The sequence below is a fragment of the Macaca mulatta genome, chromosome 19, assembly GCF_049350105.2.
Source record: "Macaca mulatta isolate MMU2019108-1 chromosome 19, T2T-MMU8v2.0, whole genome shotgun sequence".
NCBI lineage: Eukaryota > Metazoa > Chordata > Mammalia > Primates > Cercopithecidae > Macaca > Macaca mulatta.
In genome coordinates this window covers 22,642,569-22,666,453 of record NC_133424.1, presented here as the reverse complement: position 1 = coordinate 22,666,453, position 23,885 = coordinate 22,642,569, and the positions used below count along the sequence as shown (strand labels likewise).

The window sequence follows — 23,885 nt, the reverse complement described above, 5'->3', positions numbered from 1 at the left end:
GACAACACAAATCTGAAGAACATGTTTGACAGAACCACACAATCTCTAGTCAAGACCATTGCTTTCTGACTATGCCAGGACAAAGCTACATTAATAAATTTTGTGACAGGTAACCTTTCTAAATGTCCAAATCTCAAAGATTACATACAATCTATACAAAATAGGGCAACATAATCCCACCAAAAATATTATTAAAATTTCAGAAAGAAACCACTAAAAATTTATATACTAATTTTAAAAATGGAATAATAATGCGTGAAACAGGAACACAAAAGACTATAAAAAGTTAGAAAAATGAGGATAAGAACAAAAATATCTAAATTGTGGTGATAAAAATACAAAAATAAATAATTGAAAGATTCTAAAATTAAGAAAAACTATGTAAAAATAAAAAAGCTCAAAAAGCAAATTACGATACACACAAATACATTTATAACAAAAACGTATTTATAATCACAATTTCAATAGTTACAGACGAAAAGAGAATTTTGGGAGCTGCAAGATAAAAGTGATTTGCAAACAGTCTTATGACATGGTTAGACGAATTGCTAACAGGAGGAACCAGTTTAGAGAAGAACATAAATGACCTGATGGAGATGAAAAACACAGCATGAGAACTTCGTGAAGCATGCACAAGTATCAATAGCTGAATCGATAAAGCAGAAGAAAGGAGATCAGAGATTGAAGATCAACTGAATGAAATAAAGCAAGAAGACAAGAGTAGAGAAAAAAGAATAAAAAGAAATGAGCAAAGCCTCCAAGAAATATGGGACTATGTGAAAAGACCAAATCTACGTTTGATTAGGGTACCTGAAAGTGACAGGGAGAATGGAATCAAGTTGGAAAACACTCTTCAAAATATCATCCAGGAGAATGTCCCCAACCTAGCAAGACAGGCCAACATTCAAATTCAGGAAATACAGAGAACACCACAAAGATACTCCTTGAGAAGAGCAACCCCAAGGCACATAATTGCCAGATTCACCAAGGTTGAAATGAAAAAAATGTTGAGGGCAGCCAGAGAGAAAGGTCGGGTTATCCACAAATGGAAGCCCATCAGACTAACAGTGGATCTCTCTGTAGAAACCCTACAAGCCAGAAGAGAGTGGGGAGCCAATATTCAGCATTCTTAAAGAAAGGAATTTTCAACCCAGAATTTCATATCCAGTCAAACTAAGTTTCATAAGTGAAGGAGAAATAAAATCCTTTACAGACAAGCAAATGCTGAGAGACTTTGTCACCACCAGGCCTGCCTTACAACAACTCCTGAAGGAAGCACTAAACACACAAAGGAACAACTGGTACCAGCCCCTGCAAAAACATACCAAATTGTAAAGACCATCGACACTATGAAGAAACTGCATCAACTAATGGGCAAAATAACCAGCTAGCATCATAATGACATAACAATATTAACCTTAAATACAAGGGCTAAATGCTCCAATTAAAAGACACAGACTGGCAAATTGAATAAAGAGTCAAGATCCATCTAAGTGCTGTATTTCAGTCTATATGTGCAAAGACACATATAGACTCAAAAGAAATGGATGGAGGAATATTTACCAAGCAAATGGAAAGAAAAAAAAAAAAAATCCGGGGTTGCAATCCCAGTCTCTGATAAAACAGACGTTAAACCAATAAAGATCAAAAGAGACAAAGATGGGCATTACATAATGGTAAAGGGGTCAATGCAACAACAAGAGATAACTATCCTAAATATATATGCACCCAATACAGGAGCACCTAGAATCATAAAGCAAGTTCTTAGGGACCTACAAAGAGACATAGATTCCCACACTATAACAGTGGGAGACTTTAACATCCCACTGTCAATATTAGCCTGATCAATGAGACAGAAAACTAACAAGGATATTCAGGAGGTGAACTCAACTCTGGACCAAGCAGACCTAATAGACATCTACAGAACTCTTTGCCACAAATCAACAGAATACACATTCTTCTCAGCACCACATCGCACTTATTCTAAAACTGACCACATAATTGGAAGCAAAACACTCCTCAGCAAATGTAAAAGAATGGAAATCATAACAGTCTCTCAGACCACTGCAATCAAATTAGAACTCAGGATTAAGAAACTCACTAAAAATCACACAACTACATGGAAACTGAAAAACCTGCTCCTGAATGACTACAGGGTCAATAATTAAATGAAAGTAGAACTTAAAAAGTTCTTTGAAACCAATGAGAACAAAGACACAAAATACCAGAATCTCTGGGACTATGACAAAGCAATGTCTAGAGGAAAATTTACAGCACTAAATGCCCACAAGAGAAAGCAAGAAAGATCTAAAATAGACATGCTAAAATCACAATTAAAAGAACTAGAGAAGCAAGAACAAACAAATTCAAACCCTAGCAGAAGACAACAAGTAACTAAGAGCAGAACAGAAGGAGAGAGAGACACAAAAAACCCCTCAAAAAATAAAAATAAAATAAATCCTGAAGAGGCCAATAACAAGTCCTGAAAATGAGGCAGTAATTATTAGCCTACTTTCCATTTTCAGTTTACAAGACTGGTGTATTTATTTATACTACGGGGGCAGGTTCATTTGAGCAGGTTGTTTTCAATTAGGGAGGCAAGTGGTATTAAGACTAGAATTGTGGTGAAATGTATTACGGATGCTACTTGTCCAATAGTCATAAAGGGTTGGCTTATTGGTTGACTTCCGATTCAGGTAAGAGTTAGTAGAATTGTGATTAGGAGTCAAAATAGGAACTGGCTGAGTGGGCGGAATGCCATACTTTGTTGTTTGGATTTGTGGAGAGTGGGTATGAATAATAAGATAAGGATTGATAGGAGGAGTGCTAACACCCCTCCTAGTTTATTAGGAATGGATCGTAGAATTGCATATGCGAATAAGAAGTATCATTCTGGTTTAATGTGTGGAGGCGTGCTTAGGGGGTTGGCTGGGATGTAGTTGTTTGGATCGCTTAGAAGGTCAGGCGTGAATAATACTAATGTTATTAAGGTTGTGAAAAAGAGGGCTAGGCCTAGGATGTCCTTAATTGTGTAGTAGAGGTGGAAGTCGATTTTATCGGAGTGAGAGGAAATTCCGCCGGGTTTGATCCTGTTTCGTGTAGAAATAATAGGTGTAGAGTAGTCAAGGCTGTGATAATGAAAGGTAGGATAAAGTGAAGGGTAAAGAATCGTGTGAGGGTGGGGTTTTCAATAGAATATCCACCTCAAACTCATTGGACGAGAGTGGTTCCGATGTATGGGATTGCTGATAGTAGGTTTGTAATTACGGTGGTGCCTCAGAATGATATTTGGCCTCATGGGAGTACATAGCCCACGAAGGCTGTTGCTATGGTTATGAGTAGAAGTGTGATGCCAGTGTTTCAAGTTTCTGTGAGAAGAAAGGAGCCGTAGTAGAGGCCTTGGCCTACATGTAGAAAAAGGCAGATGAAGAGTATGGAGGCACAGTTGGCGTGGAGGTAGCGAAGGATTCAGCCGTTATTTACCTCTCGGACGATGTGTGCGATTGAGGAGAAGGCGGAGGAAGTGTCTGGTGAGTAGTGTATTGCTAGGAATAGTCCTGTAATAATTTGTAGAATTAGGCAGGTTGCAAGAAGTGAGCCAAAGTTTCATCATATAGAAATGTTAGGTGGGGTGGGTAGGTCAATGAAGGTGTGGTTAATTATTTTTAGGATTGGGTGGGATTTGCGTATTGGGGTCATTAATGTTTTTGTAGTTGAAGTACAACGATGGTTTTTCATATCATTGGTCATGGTTGGAGTCCACGTGAGAACAATGACATATATTTTATTTTTGTTAAACGTATCATTAGTTATGGGGTTTGTGGGGTTTTCTTCTAAACCCTCTCCTATTTATGGAGGGCTGGCATTAATTGTTAGTGGTATAGTTGGTTGTGTGATTATTTTGAATTGTGGGAGAGCGTATATGGGTTTAATGATATTTTTAGTTTATTTGGGGGGTATGATAGTTGTTTTTGGGTATACTATGGCGATGGCTATTAAGGAGTATCCTGAAACATGGGGATCGGGGCTTGAGGTTTTTGTGAGTTTTCTGGTAGAATTAGCGATGGAGGTGGGTTTAATTTTATGAGTTATAGATTTTGATGATTTAGTGGTGGTGGTGAACTTTAATAGTATGGGGGATTGGGTGATTTTTGAGGGTGAGGGGTCGGGGTTAGTTCGAGGGGATTCTATTGGTGCAGGTGCTTTGTATGACTATGGACGTTGATTGGTAGTGGTTACTGGTTGAACGTTGTTTGTTGGTGTATACATTATTATTGAGATTACTCGGGGTAATAGATTATGTTATTAGGAATAAAGTTAGAATGAGGGGAATAAGAAAGGAGAGGGAGTAAAGTTTGATTATGCCTTTTTGGGTGGTTGTGATGGTGGAGATGGTAGTGTGGATATGTGAAATTGTTTTGGTTATAGATTTTTCCAGTCAGGTTAAGTCTAGTAAGAGGAAGGATAGGTTTTGGCTTATAAGTAGATTTTGGAAGGAGGTTATATGGTGAATTGTGATAGGGTAATATCCTAATATGTTGGAGAATTTAAATGTGTGTGATGGCATGTTTATCTTAAGTTTGTTGGTTATAAGGGCAAGGTCTAGGGCTACTAGAAAGCCCAGGGTGGTTAGATATAGGGCTGAGAGTTTTAGATGGTGAGGTATTGTTGGTTGGGGGAGTGAAGTAGGGGAGATATTGTTGGTGATAAGAAATCCTGCTAGTATATTGCCGGCGCAGTGGCTCAAGCCTGTAATCCCAGCACTTTGGGAGGCCGAGACGGGCGGATCATGAGGTCAGGAGATAGAGACCATCCTGGCTAACACGGTGAAACCCCGTCTCTACTAAAAAATACAAAAAACTAGCCGGGCGAAGTGGCGGGTGCCTGTAGTCCCAGCTACTGGGCAGGCTGAGGCAGGAGAATGGCGTGAACCCGAGAGGAGGAGCTTGCAGTGGGCTGAGATCCGGCCACTGCACTCCAGCCTGGGTGACAGAGCAAGACTCCGTCTCAAAAAAAAAAAGAAATCCTGCTAGTATACTGCCGATAGTGAGGAGTTTGATTGGTTTTAATAAGGTGGGGTTGTTCTCGTTAATATAGATTGAGGTTGGGAAGCGGGGTTGTCCTGTTAGGGTTATAAAGATAGTTCGGGTGCTGTAAGCGCTAGTTAGGGATGTGGCAATGAGAGTGATAGATAGGGCTCAGGCGTTGGTATACGACATGTTTGCGGTTTCGATGATGAGGTCTTTGGAGTAGAAGCCTGTGAGGTAGGGTATGCCTGCAAGTGCTAAGTTGCCAATAAATAGGGAGGTTGAAGTAAGGGGTATTGTTTTAAATAACCCTCCTATTTTTCGAATGTCTTGTTCGCTGTGTAGGTTATGAATAATGGATCCAGAGCAGATGAATAATATAGCTTTGAAGAAGGCATGGGTGCAGATATGTAGAAACGCTAGGTATGGTTGGTTGATGCCGATAGTAACTATTATGAGGCCCAGTTGGCTTGAGGTGGAAAAGGCTACGATTTTTTTAATATCGTTTTGTGTTAGGGCGCAAACTGCTATGAATGTGGTGGTAATGGCTCCTAGGCACAATGTAAGGCTTTGGATTAATGTATTATTTTCTATTAGAGGGTGGAACGGATGAGCAGGAATACTCCGGCGACAACTATCGTGCTGGAGTGGAGTAGAGCTGAGACTGGTGTTGGGCCTTCTATGGCGGAAGGTAGTCAAGGGTGAAGACCAAATTGGGCTGATTTTCCTGTTGCTGCCAGGAGAATACCTATTAGCGGGAGAAGACTTGGGTTGGGGTTTAGGATAAACATTTGTTGAAAGTCTCATGAGTTGTAATGTAGGATGAACCATGTTATGCTTAGGATAAAGCCGATATCGCCAATACGGTTGTATAACATTGCCTGAGTGGCTGCTGTGTTGGCTTCTATTCGAGCGTACCATCAGCTAATTAATAAGAAGGATATAATTCCTATGCCTTCTCAGCCAATGAAAAGTTGAAAGAGGTTGGTGGCAGTGATTAAAATTAGTATGATGATGAGAAATGTGAGAAGGTACTTAAAGAATTGATTAATGTTTGGGTCTGAACTTATATATCATAGTGAGAATTCTATAATAGATCAAGTAATGAATAGTGCAATTGGGATAAATATTATGGAGAAGTAATCAAATTTGAAGCTTAGTGTTAATTCTAATGTTTGGATTGTTATTCAATGTCAGTTTGAGATAATTGCTTCTTCGTCCAGGAGAATATACAAGATTATGGGGAGATGGCTAATGGTGAAAGAATATATCATAGTTGTTTTTACGTAGTATGGATATAGGTGCCTTTTGTTGGGATTAATAAAGGTAATAGCAATTGGTCGAATTAGAGTGGTTAGGATTGTTATGGTAATGGAGGTGTACATGGTTGTTACTTTTATTTGGAGTTGCACCGATGTTTTTGGTTCTTAAGGCCAATGGATAACTGTAATCCTTTAAAAGTTGGGAAAGCCGTATTTATTAAAAACGGAGACATGGGTTAGCAGCCCTTGCTAGCTTTCTCAGTAAATAAGAAGTGGCAGGCCTCTATGGTTAGATCCACAATTTAATGTTTTGGTTAAACTATATTTACAGGAGGTGAAAACTAGAATAACATTAGGGTTAAGGGACAGGAGTATAATAGGGGAAAGGTGTTTGAATATTAGTATGTTTTCTCATGTAAAGGAAGGTTTTATATTAGTAGTGTGATATGTAAGTATTCCTCATTGTGTTGTGGTAAATATATAGAGGGAGTAGAGGGCTGTAATTAGCATATTAAGTCCTGTAAGCGTAATGGTGATGTATGATCAGGAGAATGAGGTTATTATTACAAGGAGTTCTCCTACTAGGTTAATAGTAGGGGGTAGGGTGATGTTGGTAAGGTTTGCTGCAAATCATCAAAAGGTTATTAATGGAAATAGTATTTGGAGTCCTCGGGAAAGTAGTATAATGCGGCTGTGGGTTCGTTCATAGTTTGAGTTTACTAGGCAAAATAGTATGGATGAGGTGAGTCCGTGGGTGATTATAAGAACAGTTGCACCAATGAAGCTTCAGGGGGTTTGAATGAGGGAGGCTATGATTACTAGGGCTATGTGGCTCATGGAGGAGTATGCGATGAGTGATTTTAGGTCTGTCTGTTGAAGACAGGTAGAGCTTGTTATGATTATGCCCCATAGGGATAGTATAAGGAAGGGGTAGGTTATATGTTCTGTTGTAGGGTTAAGGATAGAGGTGAGTCGTATCATGCCGTAGCCACCTAGTTTTAGGAGTACTGTGGCAAGGACTATTGATCCAGCAATGGGGGCTTCAACATGGGCTTTGGGGAGTCATAAGTGTAAGCCGTACAGGGGTATTTTTACTATGAAGGCTATTATGCATGCTAGTCAGGTAAGATTGTGGGATCAAGTGGTTGTTAGTTTTTGAGGCATGAGCGTGAGTAGCATGATGTTTAGTGAACCCAAACTATTATAGGTATAGATTAACATAATGAGTAGGGGAAGAGAGCCAGTTAGTGTATAGAATAGGAAATATGTGCCTGCGTTAAGGCGTTCTGCTTGGCTGCCTCATCGGGTGATGATGATTAGGGTAGGAATGAGACTGGTTTCGAATAGAATATAAAATATGTATAGTTCTTTGGCTATGAATGTTAGAATTAGAGAGATTTGTAGGAAAATTAACATGGAGAGAGAGAATTTTTTCGTGAGGGGGATTCATTATGTAAGTGATATTGGCTTGCTGTAATCATAAGGGGCAGGAGTCAGGCAGTTAATATTAGGAGAGGTGTCGTTAGAGGGTCGGAAGATAAATGGATTGAGTAGTTGAGGAGATTGTTGCTGGTTTGGCTGAAAAATAATAAGGGGATAATACTGATGGTTAGGCTATGTACAGTAAGGTTAATTCAGATTATGCTATTTTTGGAAAATCACGTTGTTGGTAGTAGTATAATTGTGGGGATAACTATTTTTAACAATGAAGTAAATTTAGGTTGTGGATATAGTCTAGACCATATGTGTTAGAGATTGAGATTAGTACGGCAAGACCGACTGCTGCTTCGCAAGCAGCAAATACTAGTAGGGCGATGGGTATAATGTTAGCTAGTAAGGAGTGCATGTTTAAAGCTATAAGAGTACTTATAATAAACAGTGATGATAATATTCCTTCTAGGCATAATAGGGAGGATATTAGATGTGAGCGATAGGTTAACATACCTAGGAGTGAGATTATAAATGCTAGTGTAACACTTATATAGATGAAAGGCATTTGGTTAGTATGGTTATCACAATCTAATGAGTCGAAATCATTTGTTTTGTTTAAACTACTTACCAATTCAGTTCAATCCAGTCCTTTTTGAGTTCATTCGTAGGCTAGGCTTAGGGTTAGGACAATAATTAGTGTAACTGATGATTTAAGCATGGTTGGAAGATCTGTTGTTTGGAGAGCTCATGGTAGGGGTAGTAGTAGGGCAATTTCTAGGTCAAATAGTAGGAAGGTAATGGTGACTAAGAAAAATTTTATGGAGAAGGGAATGCGGGCAGGGTTTAGTGGGTCAAAGCCACATTCGTAAGGATCGGTTTTTTCTGCATAAGAGTTCAGCTGGGGTAGTCAGAATATGATAATTACTAGTAGGAGGGTCAGAAGGGTATTAATTGTCAGTGCTAATGCTAGGTTAATTACTCTTTTTCGAATAGTATCGAAACTAGTTGATTGGAAGTCAACTGTACTAATTATACTAAAAGAGTAGGATCCTCATCAGTAGATAGAGATATAAAGGAATAATCAGACCACATCTACAAAGTGTCAATATCAAGCAGCGGCTTCGAATCCAAAATGGTGGTTTGATGTGAAGTGGTATAATAGTTGACAGATAAGGCAGGTAATAAGGAATGTAGATCCGATGATGATGTGAAGTCCGTGGAAGCCTGTGGTGATAAAGAATGCTGAGCCATGGATACCATCGGAAATAGTGAAGGGCGCTTCAAAGTACTCTGAAATTTGTAGTAGGGTGAAGTAGATGCCTAGTAGGATTGTAATGAGTAAAGCTTGGATTGTTTGTTTTCCATTACTTTCTATTAGGCTGTGGTGGGCCCAGGTGATTGTAACTCCTGATGCAAGTAGTACGGAGGTGTTTAAAAGGGGCATTTCTAGGGGATTTAAGGTAGTAATTCCTGTTGGTGGTCAGCGTCCTCCTAGGTGTGGGGTGGGAGCAAAGCTCGAGTGGTAGAATGCTCAGAAGAAACCGGTGAAGAAGAGGATTTCTGAGATGATAAAAAGGACTATTCCATAACGAAGGCTTTTTTGGACAGGTATTGTATGGTGGCCTTGGTAGGTGCTTTCTCGAATAATGTCACGCCATCATTGGTATATGGTTACCACGTTGGTTAGTAGGCCTAGCATTGGTAGAGTGGTGGAGTAAAAGTGAAATCATATAATTAAGCCTGATGTTGTTAACAGGGCTGAGAGAGCCCCTGTTAGTGGTCAGGGGCTAGGTTTAACTATGTGAGAGGCATGAGATTGGTGGGTCATTAAGTGTTATCACATAGATAAAGGATGATTAATAGTGTGAAGACATAGGCTTGGATTAGGGCCACTGCGATTTCTAGAATGGTCAATAGTACTAGAAGTGCATAGATTAGTGAGGTGATAGGGAGGTTGATGGTTGATAATGTTAGTGCAGCACTTCCTATTAGGTGCATTAGTAGATGGCCAGCTGTGATACTGGCGGTTAAGCGTACGGCTAGGGCAACTGGTTGCATGAATAGACTGATTGTTTCAATAATTACTAGTATAGGAATAAGGGGAGTGGGTGTGCCTTGTGGTAGGAAGTGGGCCAGAGAGCTTTTAGTTTTGAAGTGAAGGCCTATGATTACTGTCCCTGCTCATAGGGGAATTGCTATGGCTAGGTTTATAGATAGTTGGGTGGTGAGTGTAAATGAGTAGGGTAGAAGTCTGAGAAGATTGGTTATTGAGATAAAAATAATTAAAGATGTTAGTATTAGGGACCAGGTTTGTCCTTTGGTATTATGGGATATTATTATTTGTTTTAGGGTTAGTTGGATTAGGTTTTGTTGAATGGTAATTAGTCGATTATTAATAAGGTGTTTGGAGGTTGGAAATAGTAGCGCGGGGAGTAAAATGATGAGTACTGCAGCAGGTTGGCCTAGGATTGTTGGAGAGGTAAATGGGGCAAATAGATTTTCGTTCATTTCAATTGTCAGGGGTTATTGTAGGTTTGTGTATTGGGATTCTTTTGTAGGGGAGGTGGGTAGTAGTTTGTGTTTAGTAGTTTTAATTGTATAATAAGAAATAGTGTGGGGAGTATAGTTATGATGATAGTAAACCATACGGATGTATCTAGTTGAGGCATTTCACTGCAGAGAGGGTATTTCTCTCGATCTTTAACTTAAAAGGTTAATGCTAGGATAGCTGTATAGTGTATTATAAGAATATTTTGCAGAGAGTTATGGAGTGAGATGTGGGGGGGGGGTCTATAGGGTAAATACAGGCCCTATCTCAAAAATTTTTAGTGAAATCAGTTCTGTGACAATGGGTATGAAGCTGTGGTTAGCACTGCAGATTTCTGAGCATTGTCCGTAGTATACACCTGGTCGTATAGCGGTGAATGTGGTTTGATTCAGGCGTCCAGGAACTGCATCTGTTTTTAGGCCTAGAGTAGGAATTGTTCATGAGTGTAGGACGTCTTGAGATGTAATTATTATTCGGACAGGGGCTTCAATTGGGAGAACTACTCGGTTGTCAACTTCTAGAAGTCGAAGGTCTCTTGGGTTTAAGAACAATGGGGGGAGTATATAAGAGTTAAAGATTAATCCTCCGTAATCTGTGTATTCGTAGGTTCAGTATCATTGGTGTCCAATTGATTTAATAGTAAAAGAGGGGCTGTTGATCTCGTCTGTTAGATATAGGATGTGCAGGGATGGAAGAGCAATTAAGATTAAAATGATTGCGGGTAAGATGGTTCAAATGGTTTCTATTTCTTGGGCGTCCGTGATATTGGTGTTGGTTAGTTTTGTTGTGAGAGCTGAAGACAGGGCATATAGGACTAGAAAGCTAATTAAGGATACAATTATAAGAGTGTGGTCATGAAAAGCAATTAATTCTTCTATGATAGGGAATATAGCATCTTGTAGGCCTAGTTGAACGGAGTGAGCCATATAAGATATATAGGGTTTAACCTATGATTTAGCTTTGACAAAGGTATGAAATAGTTTTTCTAATATCTTATTGAAAAAGTTGTGGAGGTCACAGGGCTGGCTTGAAACCAGTTTTAGGAGGTTCAATTCTTTCCTTTTTCATTTAGTTTAATGTAGGTTGGTTCTTCAAATGTATGGTAGGGTGGAGGGCAACCATGCAGTCACTCTAGGTTGGTAGAGGGCTGTTCAATTAATGAGACTTTACGTTTTGAGGCGAAGGCTTCTCAGGTTATGTAGATTATTAGTATTACTGCTACTAGGGAAATGAAGGAGCCTATGGATGAGATATTTCATCTGGTATAGGCATCAGGGTAGTCAGAGTAGCGTCGGGGTATTCCGGATAAGGCGAGGAAATGTTGTGGGAAGAAGGTTAAATTTACACCTACAAATATGATGGTGAAGTGGGCTTTGGCATAAGTTTGGTCTAGAGTATAGCCTGAAAATAAGGGGAATCAATGAATGAAGCCTCCTATGATAGCAAATACAGCTCCTATCGATAGTACATAGTGAAAGTGTGCAACAACATAGTACGTATCGTGTAGTACAATGTCTAATGATGAGTTTGCTAACACGATACCAGTTAAGCCCCCTATGGTAAAGAGAAAAATAAAGCCTAGAGCTCAAAGTATTGCAGGAGATCATTTGATATTGCCTCCGTGAAGCGTGGAAAGTCAGCTGAAGACTTTAATGCCAGTGGGAATTGCAATAATTATAGTGGCGGAAGTGAAGTAGGCTCGTGTGTCTACCTATTCCTACTGCAAATATATGATGGGCTCATACAATAAAGCCTAAAAACCCGATTGACATTATAGCTCAAACTATACTTATGTAGCCAAATGGCTCTTTTTTTCTGGAGTAATATGTCACAATATGAGAGATTATCCCAAATCCAGGTAGAATGAGGATATAGACTTTTGGGTGGCCGAAAAATCAGAATAGATGTTGATACAAGATAGGATCCCCCCCCTCCGGCAGGATCAAAGAAAGTGGTATTTAGGTTACGGTCTGTTAGTAATATAGTAATGCCGGCAGCTAGTACTGGTAGAGAGAGGAGTAAAAGGATGGCTGTGATTAACACTGACCAGATGAATAAGGGGGTTTGATATTGAGATATTGCAGGGACTTTTATGTTGATAATAGTGGTAATGAAGTTTATAGCCCCTAGGATGGAGGAGATGCCTGCTAGGTGAAGTGAGAAGATAGTTAGATCTACGGAAGCTCCTGGGTGGGAGAAATTTCCTGCTAAAGGAGGATAAACTCTTCAACCTGTCCCAGCACTGGCTTCTACTGCCGCAGATGCCAGTAACAGTAGAAAGGAAGGGGGGAGAAGTCAAAAACTCATATTGTTTAGGCGGGGGAACGCCATGTCGGGGGCACCAATTATTAGTGGTACTAATCCGTTTCCGAAACCTCCGATTATGATGGGTATAACTATAAAGAAAATTATGACAAACGCATGGGCTGTAACGATAACATTGTAGATATGGTCGTTGCCTAATAGGCTGCCTGGTTGACCCAGTTCAGCTCGAACAAGAAGGCTTCGAGCTGTGCCTATGATCCCAGCCCATGTGCCGAACAGTAGGTAAAGGGTTCCAATATCTTTGTGGTTTGTTGAGAACAGCCAACGGTAGGCGAACATAGGTGGGGGAGGAGGGGTAGAATGGCTGAGTAAGCATCAGGCTGTAAACCTAGAGACAGAGATTAAAGTTCTCTTTTTACCAGCTCCGAGGTGATTTTCATGTTGAATTGCAAATTCAAGGGAGCAGTTAATTTTGCCGGGGCTTCTCCCGCCTTTTTTCCCTGCGGCGGGAGAAGTAGATTAAAGCCAGTGGTTAGAGTATTTAGCTGTTAACTAAAATTTTATGGGTTTGAGTCCCATTAATCTAGTAAGGGCTTAGCTTAATTAAAGTAATTGATTTGCATTCATTTGATGTGGAATAGAATCTGCAGTCCTTATATATTTCAGAAATTAAGCATGGTTTAACTTACTGAGGGCTTTGAAGGTCCTTGGTCTTACTTCACCTAAATTTCTAGAGGATGACTAGGGTTAGTGGAGAAATTGTTAAGAGGAGGGTGGTGAGGATAATGAGTGGGGGGATGAGGAGTATGGGTTTTGTATTTTCGAGTTGTCATTTTATTTTTGTATTGTTGGATGTAGGGAGTATTGTTATGGAGGTGGTATAAATTAGGCGTATATAAAAGTATAAGTTGAGTAGGGTTATGGTAATTATAATGGAGGGGATGATGAAGTTATTGCTTTTTGTAAGTTCTTGAATGGTAATTCATTTGGGTAGGAAACAGATTAGTGGGGGTAAGCCTCCCATGGATAGGAGGGTGGTTGATATTAATGGTATTAGTCAGGTTAGTTTGTTTCAAGTGCAGGATAGTATAAGAGTTGTGGTATTTGAGTTTAGGTTGAGAGTTAGGAATGCCGTAGTTGTCATAATAGTGTATATGATTAGGTAATAGATTGTGATATTTGGGTTGTAGGTTAGTGTTATTACTCAGCCTGTGTGAGTAATTGAAGAATATGCCATGATTTTGCGTAGTTGTGTTTGGTTAAGGCCTCCTCAGCTGCCTATTATAACACATAGAGTAGAGAGGGTCAGGAGAATATCTGTATTGGTTGAAGAATGTATTTGGTATATAATTGAGATGGGAGCTAGTTTTTGTCATGTGAGGAGGAGCAGACCAGAAATTAAAGATGTCCCTTGGGTGACTTCTGGGATTCAAAAGTGGAAGGGGGCTATTCCTAATTTTATGGCTAGGGCTGTTGTTATGGCTAGAGATGAAAGTTGGTTGATGTTGTCTGTTGTGGTTCAGCATCTGGAGAGTAGGTTGTTGGAGATAATTGCTATTATGAGGATTATAGATGCGGTGGATTGTATCAGGAAATATTTAATAGCGGCTTCTGTAGAACGGGGGTTTGTTTTTTTGATTAGAATTGGGATGAAAGCTATTATATTTATTTCTAGGCCTGCTCAGGCGAGGAATCAGTGTGAGCTTAGCGTTGTAATGAGAGTGCCTGTGATTATGGTGAGGTAGACAATAAGTTGGGCTAGTGGGTTAATTAGTACGGGAAGGGTATAACCAACATTTTCGGGGTATGGGACCAATAGCTTATTTAGCTGACCTTACTTAGGATGGAGTGTGGTAGGTAGCATGGAGAAATTTGGGTTCTCAGGGGTAGGTTTGATACCTATAATCCTAGAAATAAGAGGATTAGGGCCTCTATCATTTACTCTATCAAAGTAACTCTTTTGTCAGACATATTTCTAGGTTTGCGGAGGAATACTGGAGATTGCAACAGGTGTTGAGATATATCATATGAGAAGAGCTAGTGTAAGTGGGAGGAAATTTTTTCATAGTAAGTGTATAAGTTGATCATGGTGGAATCGAGGATATGCTGTTCGGATTCATAAAAATAATGAGGTTAGAAGAAGTGTTTTGGTGGTAAAGCACGTTGTAAATAGTTCTGGGGAATTAATAGAGTATAATGTGCCTAGGAAGATTGTGGTTATTAGGGCATTTATTATAATGATATTTATGTACTCAGCCATGAAGAACAGGGTGAATGGGCCTGCGGCATATTCAATGTTAAAGCCTGAGACTAGTTCCGATTTGCCTTCTATGAGGTCGAAAGGAGCTCGGTTTGTTTCAGCTAATGTGGAGGTGAATCATTTTATGGCTAGGGGTCATGATGGTAGGAGGAGTCAGAGGTGTTCTTGTGTTGTGATAAGTATGAGAAGATTAAATGAGCCGCTTATTAGTAAGACTGATAAAGAGAATAATAGCAAGAGTGACTTCATATGAGATTGTTTGGGCGACAACTCATAGTGCTCCGATTAGTGCATAGTTTGAGTTTGATGCCCATCCTGATCATAAAATGGAGTAGACAGACTAGATGTGGCTAGAATAAATAAAAGTCCTAGATTGAAGTTAATTAGTGGATGGGGTATGGGAAGGGGAGTTCATAGGAGAAGAGCAATGGAAAAGGCCAAGGCTGGTGCGGTAATGTAGAGAATGGTGGTAGATGTTGAAGGTTTTAAGGGTTCTTCCGTGAATAGTTTTATGGCGTCAGCGAAAGGTTGTAGCAACCCGTAGGGGCCAATGGTGTTTGGTCCTTTGCGTAGTTGTATGTGGCCCAGTAATTTTCGTTCAATGAGTGTGAGGAATGCTATGGCGGCCATTACGGATATAATAAGGAGTAGGAGATTTGTTGTTGACATGGTGTTAAGAAGAGGAGTTGAACCTCTGATTGTAAAGTTTTAAGTTTTATGCAATTGCCGGGCTCTGCCATCTTAACAAACCCTGTTTTTGGGTTGGGTTGGTGTTATTTTGTTAGATTGAGATTAGGTCATCTATGGAATGAGGGCACTTTATGAAGTGGGCCTTATTTCTCTTGTCCTTTCGTACAGGGAGAAATATAGAATAGATAGAAACCAACCTGGATTACTCCGGTCTGAACTCAGATCACGTAGGACTTTAATCGTTGAACAAACAAACCCTTGATAGCTGCTGCACCATTAGGATGTCCTGATCCAACATCGAGGTCGTAAACCCTATTGTCGATATGGACTCTGGAATAGGATTGCGCTGTTATCCCTAGGGTAACTTGTTCCGTTGGTCAAGTCATTGGGTCAATTACAGGTGCTGGTTCGCTTTGGCTTGTGTAGTCTTAGCGTAGGCTGTTCGGAGGTTTAGTTATGCTCCGAGGTCACCCCAACCAAAATTTTTAATGCAGGTGTGGTGGTGTAAGGGTCCGTGGATTTGTATAGTTTTGATTGCATTAATAAATTAAAGCTCCATAGGGTCTTCTCGTCTTATTGTTTCATGTCCGCCTCTGCACGGACAGGTCAATTTCACTGGTTGAAAGTAAGAGACAGTTGAACCCTCGTGATGCCATTCATGCGAGTCCCCATTTAAGGAACAAGTGATTACGCTACCTTTGCACGGTCAGGGTACCACGGCCGTTGAGTATGTGTCACCGGGCAGGCAGTGCCTCTAATACTGGTAATGCTAGAGGTGATGTTTTTGGTAAACAGGCGGGGTTAAGTTTGCTGAGTTCCTTTTACTTTTTTTAACCTTTCCTTAAAGCATGCCTGTGTCGGGTTAACAGTGTGAGTAATACTGACTTGTTTCTGTTTGTTAGTGTTAGGCTGTTAAGCATCGGTGAAGTTTTTCAGTCTGATTTAGGCTTATGCGGCGGAGAAAATGTTCATGTTACTTATATTAGCATTGTTGCTTCTATGAAATGATAGATTAATCCAATGTGGAATAAGGAGTTCAGTGGTGTGTTTGGAATTTTTATATAATTGATGTTGAGCTTGAATGCTTTCTTAATTGATGGCTGCTTTTGGGGCAACTATGGAGGTCAGATTTTTTACTCTCTATACAAGGTTTTTTCCTGATGTCTGAAGAGCTGTCCCTCTTTAAACTAACAATTAAGTTTACAGGGGGATTGGGTAGTTCTGCAGGTAAACTTAACTATCTTGGATAACCAGCTATCACCAGGCTCGTTAGGCTTGTCACCTCTACCCATAAATCTTCCCACTATTTTGCTACATAGACGGGTGCGCTCTTTCAGCTGTTTTTGGGTAGCTCATCTGGTTTCAGGGAGTCTGGCTTTAGTTCTCTTTGCGAGATTGTTTCTAGCTGATTCATTATGCAAAAGGTACAGGGGTGAAACTTTGCTATTTTGTGCTTGTTTGTTTTTTATTTCCCTTACGGTACTGTGTCTATAGCACCAGGATAGAATTTCTATCGCCTATACTTTTGAGTTGGTAAATGGTTTGGTGTATGTTAGTTTGGTATTAGTTTTAGATTGGTTTAGGGCTATTATTAGCTCAAGGCAATCAAATGATATTGAGATCTTCCGGGTGTAAGCCGGATGCTTTAGTGTTAAACTATGCTTTGATTTATCCAAGTGCACCTTCCAGTACACTTACCGTGTTACGACTTATCTCCTCTATATAAATGTTGGGGTGTTTAGTTAAGTTAGTCCTTAAATATACTTGAGGAGAGTGACGGGCGGTGTGTACGTGCTTTATGGCCTGGTTCAATTAAGCACTCTACTCTTAATTTACTGCTAAATCCTCCTTGGACTCTTAGGTTTCCTAAGAGTTATCGAGGGTTTTCTGGGGTAGAAAATGTAGCCCATTTTTTACCATCTCATGGGCTACACCTTGACCTAACGTTTTTGCGGGGACAGTTATGCTGACTTTGCGACCTTGTTAGGGTTTGCTGAAGATGGCGGTATATAGGCTAAGCAAGAGATGGTGGGGTGGATCGGGGTTTATCGATTACGGAACAGGCTCCTCTAGGGGGATGTGAAGCACCGCCAAGTTCTTTGAGTTTTAAGCTGTTGCTTGTAGTATTCTGGCGAGTAGTTTTGTTGTTCTAACTATTGAAGTTTAGGGCTAAGTATAGTGGGGTCTCTAATCCCAGTTTAAGTCTTAGCTATTGTGTGTTCAGAAATTTTAAAGCCACTTTCGTAGTTTATTTTACATCAGCTAAGGTTTTACAATTTAGATGGAGTTTAGCTTTATTTGACTAGATCTAAAACACCCTTTACGCTGGTTTTTATTAGCTTGGGTTAATCGTATGGCCGCGGTGGCTGGCACGAAATTGACCAACCCTAGATTTTAGCATAGCTTAGTTAAACTTTCATTTGTTGCTAAAGGTTTGTCACTGCTGTCTCCCGTGGGGGTGTGGCTGAGCAAAGTGTCTTGAGCTGCATTGTGCATGTTTGATACTTACTCCATATGATCGTAGTGATTTATTGGGTGTCTTCACTGGGGCAGGGATGCTTGCATGTGTAATCTTGCTAAGAGCTAATAGAAAGGCCAGGACCAAACCTATTTGCTCATGGGGTGTGCAAGTCCGTCTAGACATTTTCAGTGTCTTGCTTTAGGTGAATTAAGCTACATAAGCACGGAGAGAAGTATAGTTGTGAGGTGCTGTCTTTCGGGTTGTGACAATGAGGGCCCATATTTAGTAGTGAACAAGTGCATGAGAGCAAGGAAGTAGGAAAGAGAAGGAGTGGGATGAAGTTAAGAGGGGTAAAATGAAGTAATTTTGTGTTCGTTGAGGAAATGGCAGTTGAAGTTGTGCACACCTAAAAGATGAAAACGCGATCTCTGGCTAGGTGTGTGAAAGCTTTTGTTTTTGGGGTTTGGCAAGAGTGAATTTTTGGAGAAGAAGTCAGAGATGTGGGTGGGAGGGTTTGTTGATAGTTTCCTGCGTTATTTGCAGTGTGATTGAAAATGGATTACATGGTAATTATTGGTATGTCCTACAAGCAAGAATTAAATAACACCTTGTAAAACTTATGTGGGGCTAGGATATTGAACGTAGGTGCGATTAATAATGGCATGGACTAGGAATCAAAGACAGGTTCTGCGGGACGTGTTGTGGCGGGACCAGTTTTCTGCGATGGGGTCGCGTGCAGACCAGAGATAAAAGATACCAAATGCATGGAGAGCTCCCGTGACTGGTTAAAAGGGTGATAGACCCGTGATCCATCGAGATGTCTTATTTAAGGGGAACGTGTGGGCGATCTTAGTTATATGGCCCTGAGGTAAAGAACCAGATGCCGGATACAGTTCATTATAGCTACCCCCACGATTTATGGGCCCGGAGTGAGGAGAGTAGCACTCTTGTGCGGGATATTGATTTCATGGAGGATGGTGAACAAGGGACACCTAAGTGAGGGGGGTATCCGTGGTGAGGAGGATTAATTTAACTTGGATGTTACATTAAATCTCACCACTCCCATTCAGCATAGTATTAGAAGTTCTCATGAGGGCAATCAGGCAAGAAAAAGAAATAATGGGTATTCAAATAGGAAAAGAGGAAACCAAATTCTCTCTGTTTGCAAATGACATGATTGTATATTTAGAAAACCACATTGTCTCAGCCCAAAATCTCTTTAAGCTGATAAGCAACTTCAGCAAACTCTCAGGATATAAAATCAATGTGCAAAAATCACAAGCATTCCTATACACCAATAATAGAGAGAGAGCCAAATCATGACTGAGCTCCCATTCACAATTGCTACAAAGAGAATAAAATACCTAGAAATACAACTACCAAGGGATGTGAAGGACCTCTTCAGGGACAACTACAAACCACTGCTCAAGAAAGTAAGAGAGGACACAAACAAATGGAAGAACATTCCATGCTCATGGATAGGAAGAACTGATATCGTGAAAATGGCCATACTGCCCAAAGTGATTTATAGATTCAATGCTATCCCCATCAAGCTACCATTAACTTTCTTCACAGATTTTGAAAAAACTAAATTTAATATGGAACCAGAAAAAAAGCTCATATAGCCAAGACAATCCTAAGCAAAAAGAACAAAGCTGGAGGCATCATGCTACCTGACTTCAAACTATATTACAAGGCTACAGTAACCAAAACAGTATGGTACTGGTATCAAAACAGATATACAGATCAATGGAACAGAACAGAGGCCTCAGAAATAACATCACACATCTACAACCATCTGATCTTTGACAAACCTGAAAAAAACAAGCAATGGGGAAAGAATTCCCTATTTAATAAATCGTGTTGAAAAACCTGGCTAGCCATATTCAGAAACCTGAAACTGGACCCCTTCCTTATACCTTATAGAAAAATTAACTCAAGATGGATTACAGACTTAAAGGTAACGCCTCAAACCATAAAAACCCTAAAAGAAAACCTAGACAACGCCATTCAGGACACAGGCATGGGCAAAGACTTCATAACTAAAACACCAAAAGCAATGGCAACAAAAGCCAAATTGACAAATGGGACCTAATTAAACTAAAGAGCTTCTGCACAGCAAAAGAAACTATCAAAGTGAACAGGCAACCTACAGAATGGGAGAAAAATTTTCCAATATATCCATCTGACAAAGGGCTAATATCCAGGATCTATAAAGAACTTAAACAAATTTACAAGAAAAAAAAAAAAACACATCAAAAAGTGGGCAAAGGATATGAACAGATACTTCTCAAAAAAAGATATTTATGTGGCCAACAAACATATGAAAAAAAGCTCATCATCACGGGTCATTAGAGAAATGCAAATGAAAACCACAATGAGATACCATTTCATCCCAGTTAGAATGGTGATCATTAAAAAGTCAGGAAATAACAGATGCTCGAGAAGATGTGGAGAAGTACGAATGCTTTTACACTGTTGGTTGGAGTGTAAATTAGTTCAGCGATTGTGGAAGACAATGTGGCAATTCCTCAAGGATCCAGAACTAGAAATACCATTTGACTCAGCAATTCTATTACTGGGTATATACCCAAAAAATTATAAATCATTCTAGTATAAAGACACATGCACACATACGTTTATTGCAGCACTATTCACAATAGCAAAGATTTGGAACCCACCCAAATGCCCATTAATAATAGACTGGATAAAGAAAATGTGGCATATACACACCACGCAACAGTGTGCAGCCATAAAAAAGGATGAGTTCATGTCCTTTGCAGAGACATGGATAAAGCTGGAAACCATCATTCTCAGCAAACTAACACAAGAACAGAAAACCAAACACAGCATGGTCTCACTCATAAGTGGGAGTTGAACAACGACAACACAGGGACACAGGAAGGGGAACATCACACACCGGGGCCTGTGGTGAGGTGGGAGGCTAGTGGATGAATAACATTAGGAGAAATACCTAATGTAGATAACAGGTTGATAGGTACAGCAAACCACCACAGCACGTGCATACCTATGTAACAAACCTGTACGCTCTGCACATGTACCCCAGAATTTAAAGTATAATTTAAAAAAAATCAAAACAGAATATTAATAAGGAAACAGACTACTTAAAGGTGGTATAAAACAAATATTTCTGACAGAGGTATAGAGAGCACTCCTCAACATCAGGATACACACCCTTCTCAATAGCTCATACAACATATTTCTTGATAGACCACCTCTTAGGCCAAAAAAGAAGTCTTACCAAATTTTTTAAAACTGAAATTTTATGAATTATTTTCTATGACTAAACTCAAATGCAAGTATACAACAATAATAGACAGAAACTGGGAAAAAAAAAATGTGAGGCATGGTGGCTCACGTCTGTTATCCCAGCACTTTGGGAGGCCGAGGCAGGTGGATCACGAGGTCAGGAGATCAAGACCATTCTGACCAACATAGTGAAACCCTGTCTCTACTAAAATGTGAAAAACTAGCCAGGCTTGGTGGCACACATCTGTAGTCCCAGCTACTCAGGAGGCTGAGGCAAAGGAATCGCTTGAACCCAGGAGGCAGAGGTTGCAGTGAGCCGAGATCGTGCCACTGCACTCCAGCCTGGAGATAGAGCAAGACTCCGTCTCAAAAAAAAAAAAAAAAAAAAAAAAAAAAAAAAAAAAAAAAAAAAAAACCATATATATATATATATATATATATACACACACATAGGAATTTAACAAAACACTCGAGCACGCTCTTATGTAAAGGTTGTAATAGTTAATATTGTAAAGATGTTCATCCTGGTCAATCCTGGTCAATGTAATCTACAAATTTAATGAAATGTTTTTCAAATTTCTCATTGTATTTTTGAAGAAACAGAAACAGCAACCCCAAAAGTATATCGAACCCCAAAGGCAATAAAGTTCCCATCAATCTTAAAATAAGAATAATAATAAAGGAATGTTGCAGGCATTAAAGTTCCTGATTTCAAAAGACATTACAAAGTTACAGAATTAAAACAATCTGGTATAAGGATGAAAATTAAACTAATGAAATAGAATGCAACCCATATATATATACTTTAACATGTATGGTCATATGAGGAGTCATTTACATAGCAATAATTATTACTGTAAGCTAACAGGTAAAGGCAATGCAAATTTCCGTCACCAAATCATTCAGTAAATACAATTTGAAATATAAAAATACTGGAATATCACTCAGTTTTCAAAAAGCAGAAAACAGTCTACCAATTATAAAGATAAATCTTGATAACGTTATGCAAAATGAAACGTCAGCCACAAAAAGACAAAGATTGTAAGAGATAGACAGATATAAAGCATTTACACTCTTAGAAGCAGATAAAAAGAAAAAGGTGCCCTATTTGCTTAACCCCCAACAGCAAGAAAGTTTGTCAGTCATCCATGACAAAAATGTCTTAATGAGAGAACCAGGCATCATGGTTAGTACCTGTAATGACAGCTACATGGTACAGTAAGGTTGGAGAATTGCTTCAGGCCAAAATATTATGACCAACCTGGGTTATGCAGTGAGACCCCATCTCGGAAATAAGTGCCTTTAAGAGAGCTTTGAGATCCAGGGAGGGAATTGTGAAACTTTGCTGAGCCCAAGATTGAGGAGCACCCTTTTCAGAAGGCAAGCTTTCATTTAGGTGGCAAACGACAGGACCCCTGCTCTTGACTACAGACCAGAAAATGTCCCACCCAACTCCATCCCACTGAGAATTTTGAACTTACTCTGTAAGCATCCCAAACTTCTCCCAGCCACAGTCTGTGAGAGGTCTTGGTCTTCCAGAAGCCTGGAGAGATACCCATTTAGAGCCAAGCTGGCAGGCCTGCAGACCTTGGTCCCAATAACAGTTCCATGATTCAGTTCCAGCTTCCTAAGCCACAGTTCATCGCCAGTTCTGCCTATGTAGAAACCCACAGTGACCTCAGAAATCCTCTCTGGTACTCAGTACAAGCCATACTAATCCACATCCTAATATAAAGCCCACCATATGCAGACCTGACTGCAGAAACCTGCCCTAGCATCTATCCTACTGAGCAAAGTCCTGAAGGATATTTACTGTGTCCAAAAGTAAAATGGGAATTACAACTACCCAAGTCCTTTATGATAAGCCGACCCTAGTGCAGAGCCAGCAGCCTTGTGACCAAGCTACAACCCCGCTCTACTACAAACCCAGAGGGCATTCTATCACCCTGGGGGCCCAAGAAAGGAAGATTTTTACCCTCTGAAACCAGTTTATCAAAACTTTGAGGTGTTTGCTCCTTCAAATTGAGACACCAATGCAAAAGTATATTGTGCCCATCGTCAAAGCTTCTATTTCAACACAGCACTTGATGTATGTGGAAGAAAAATTAGTCAAAAAATTTTTAAAGTCATTGAAATTGAAGACAAGTAAAACATTGCCGCTTGTAGATCATGCAATGTTCTCTATAAAAAAACCATAAACAGTACATTAAAACCTTTAAAACTAATAAATACACTCAGTAAATTAGCAAAATATAAAATTAACATACAAGTTATGATTCCATACACTTAAACTATCTGATAAAATAGAGGAAGAAAACAATCTTATTTAAAATAGCACTAAAATAATAAATATCTGAGGACAAATTTAACCGAGGAACTGAAAAACTTTTCAAGCGAAAGATTTATCAATGAAAAATGAGAGAACACAAATAAATTTAAATATATTTTCTCTATCGATTCAAAGAATAAATGCTAAAACGCCATATTATCCAAAGTGATCTCTAGATTCAATAAACTTTCTATCAATATTCCAGTGGTTTTTTTTCACAGTAATGAAAAATACAATCATAAAATTTACATGAAACTACAAGAAACTGTGAATAGCCAAAGCAATCTTGAAGAAAAAGAAAAAAGCAGAAGGACATCATACTTTATAATTTCAAACTATATT

The 23,885-nt window shown here is 39.5% G+C and overlaps 1 protein-coding gene and 1 non-coding gene across 3 annotated transcripts in view; both read right to left on the bottom strand.

Moving 5' to 3' along the window:
• LOC106996579 (uncharacterized) overlaps positions 1 to 23,885 on the bottom strand; it is a 47,236-nt gene that overhangs the window by 3,068 nt on the left and 20,283 nt on the right. Inside the window, exon 4 of one of the 2 annotated variants that reach the window (XM_077978649.1) lies at positions 22,696 to 22,869. The exons of the other annotated variant lie outside the window; for it this stretch is intronic. Coding sequence (XP_077834775.1) covers positions 22,696 to 22,869 — 174 coding nt within the window. The remainder of the gene's footprint in view (positions 1 to 22,695; positions 22,870 to 23,885) is intronic. 2 annotated transcript variants of the gene reach the window in all.
• Positions 17,149 to 18,095, bottom strand: LOC144337586 (18S ribosomal RNA). The gene has a single exon (XR_013410801.1). It is a non-coding gene; the product is annotated as an 18S ribosomal RNA (ribosomal RNA).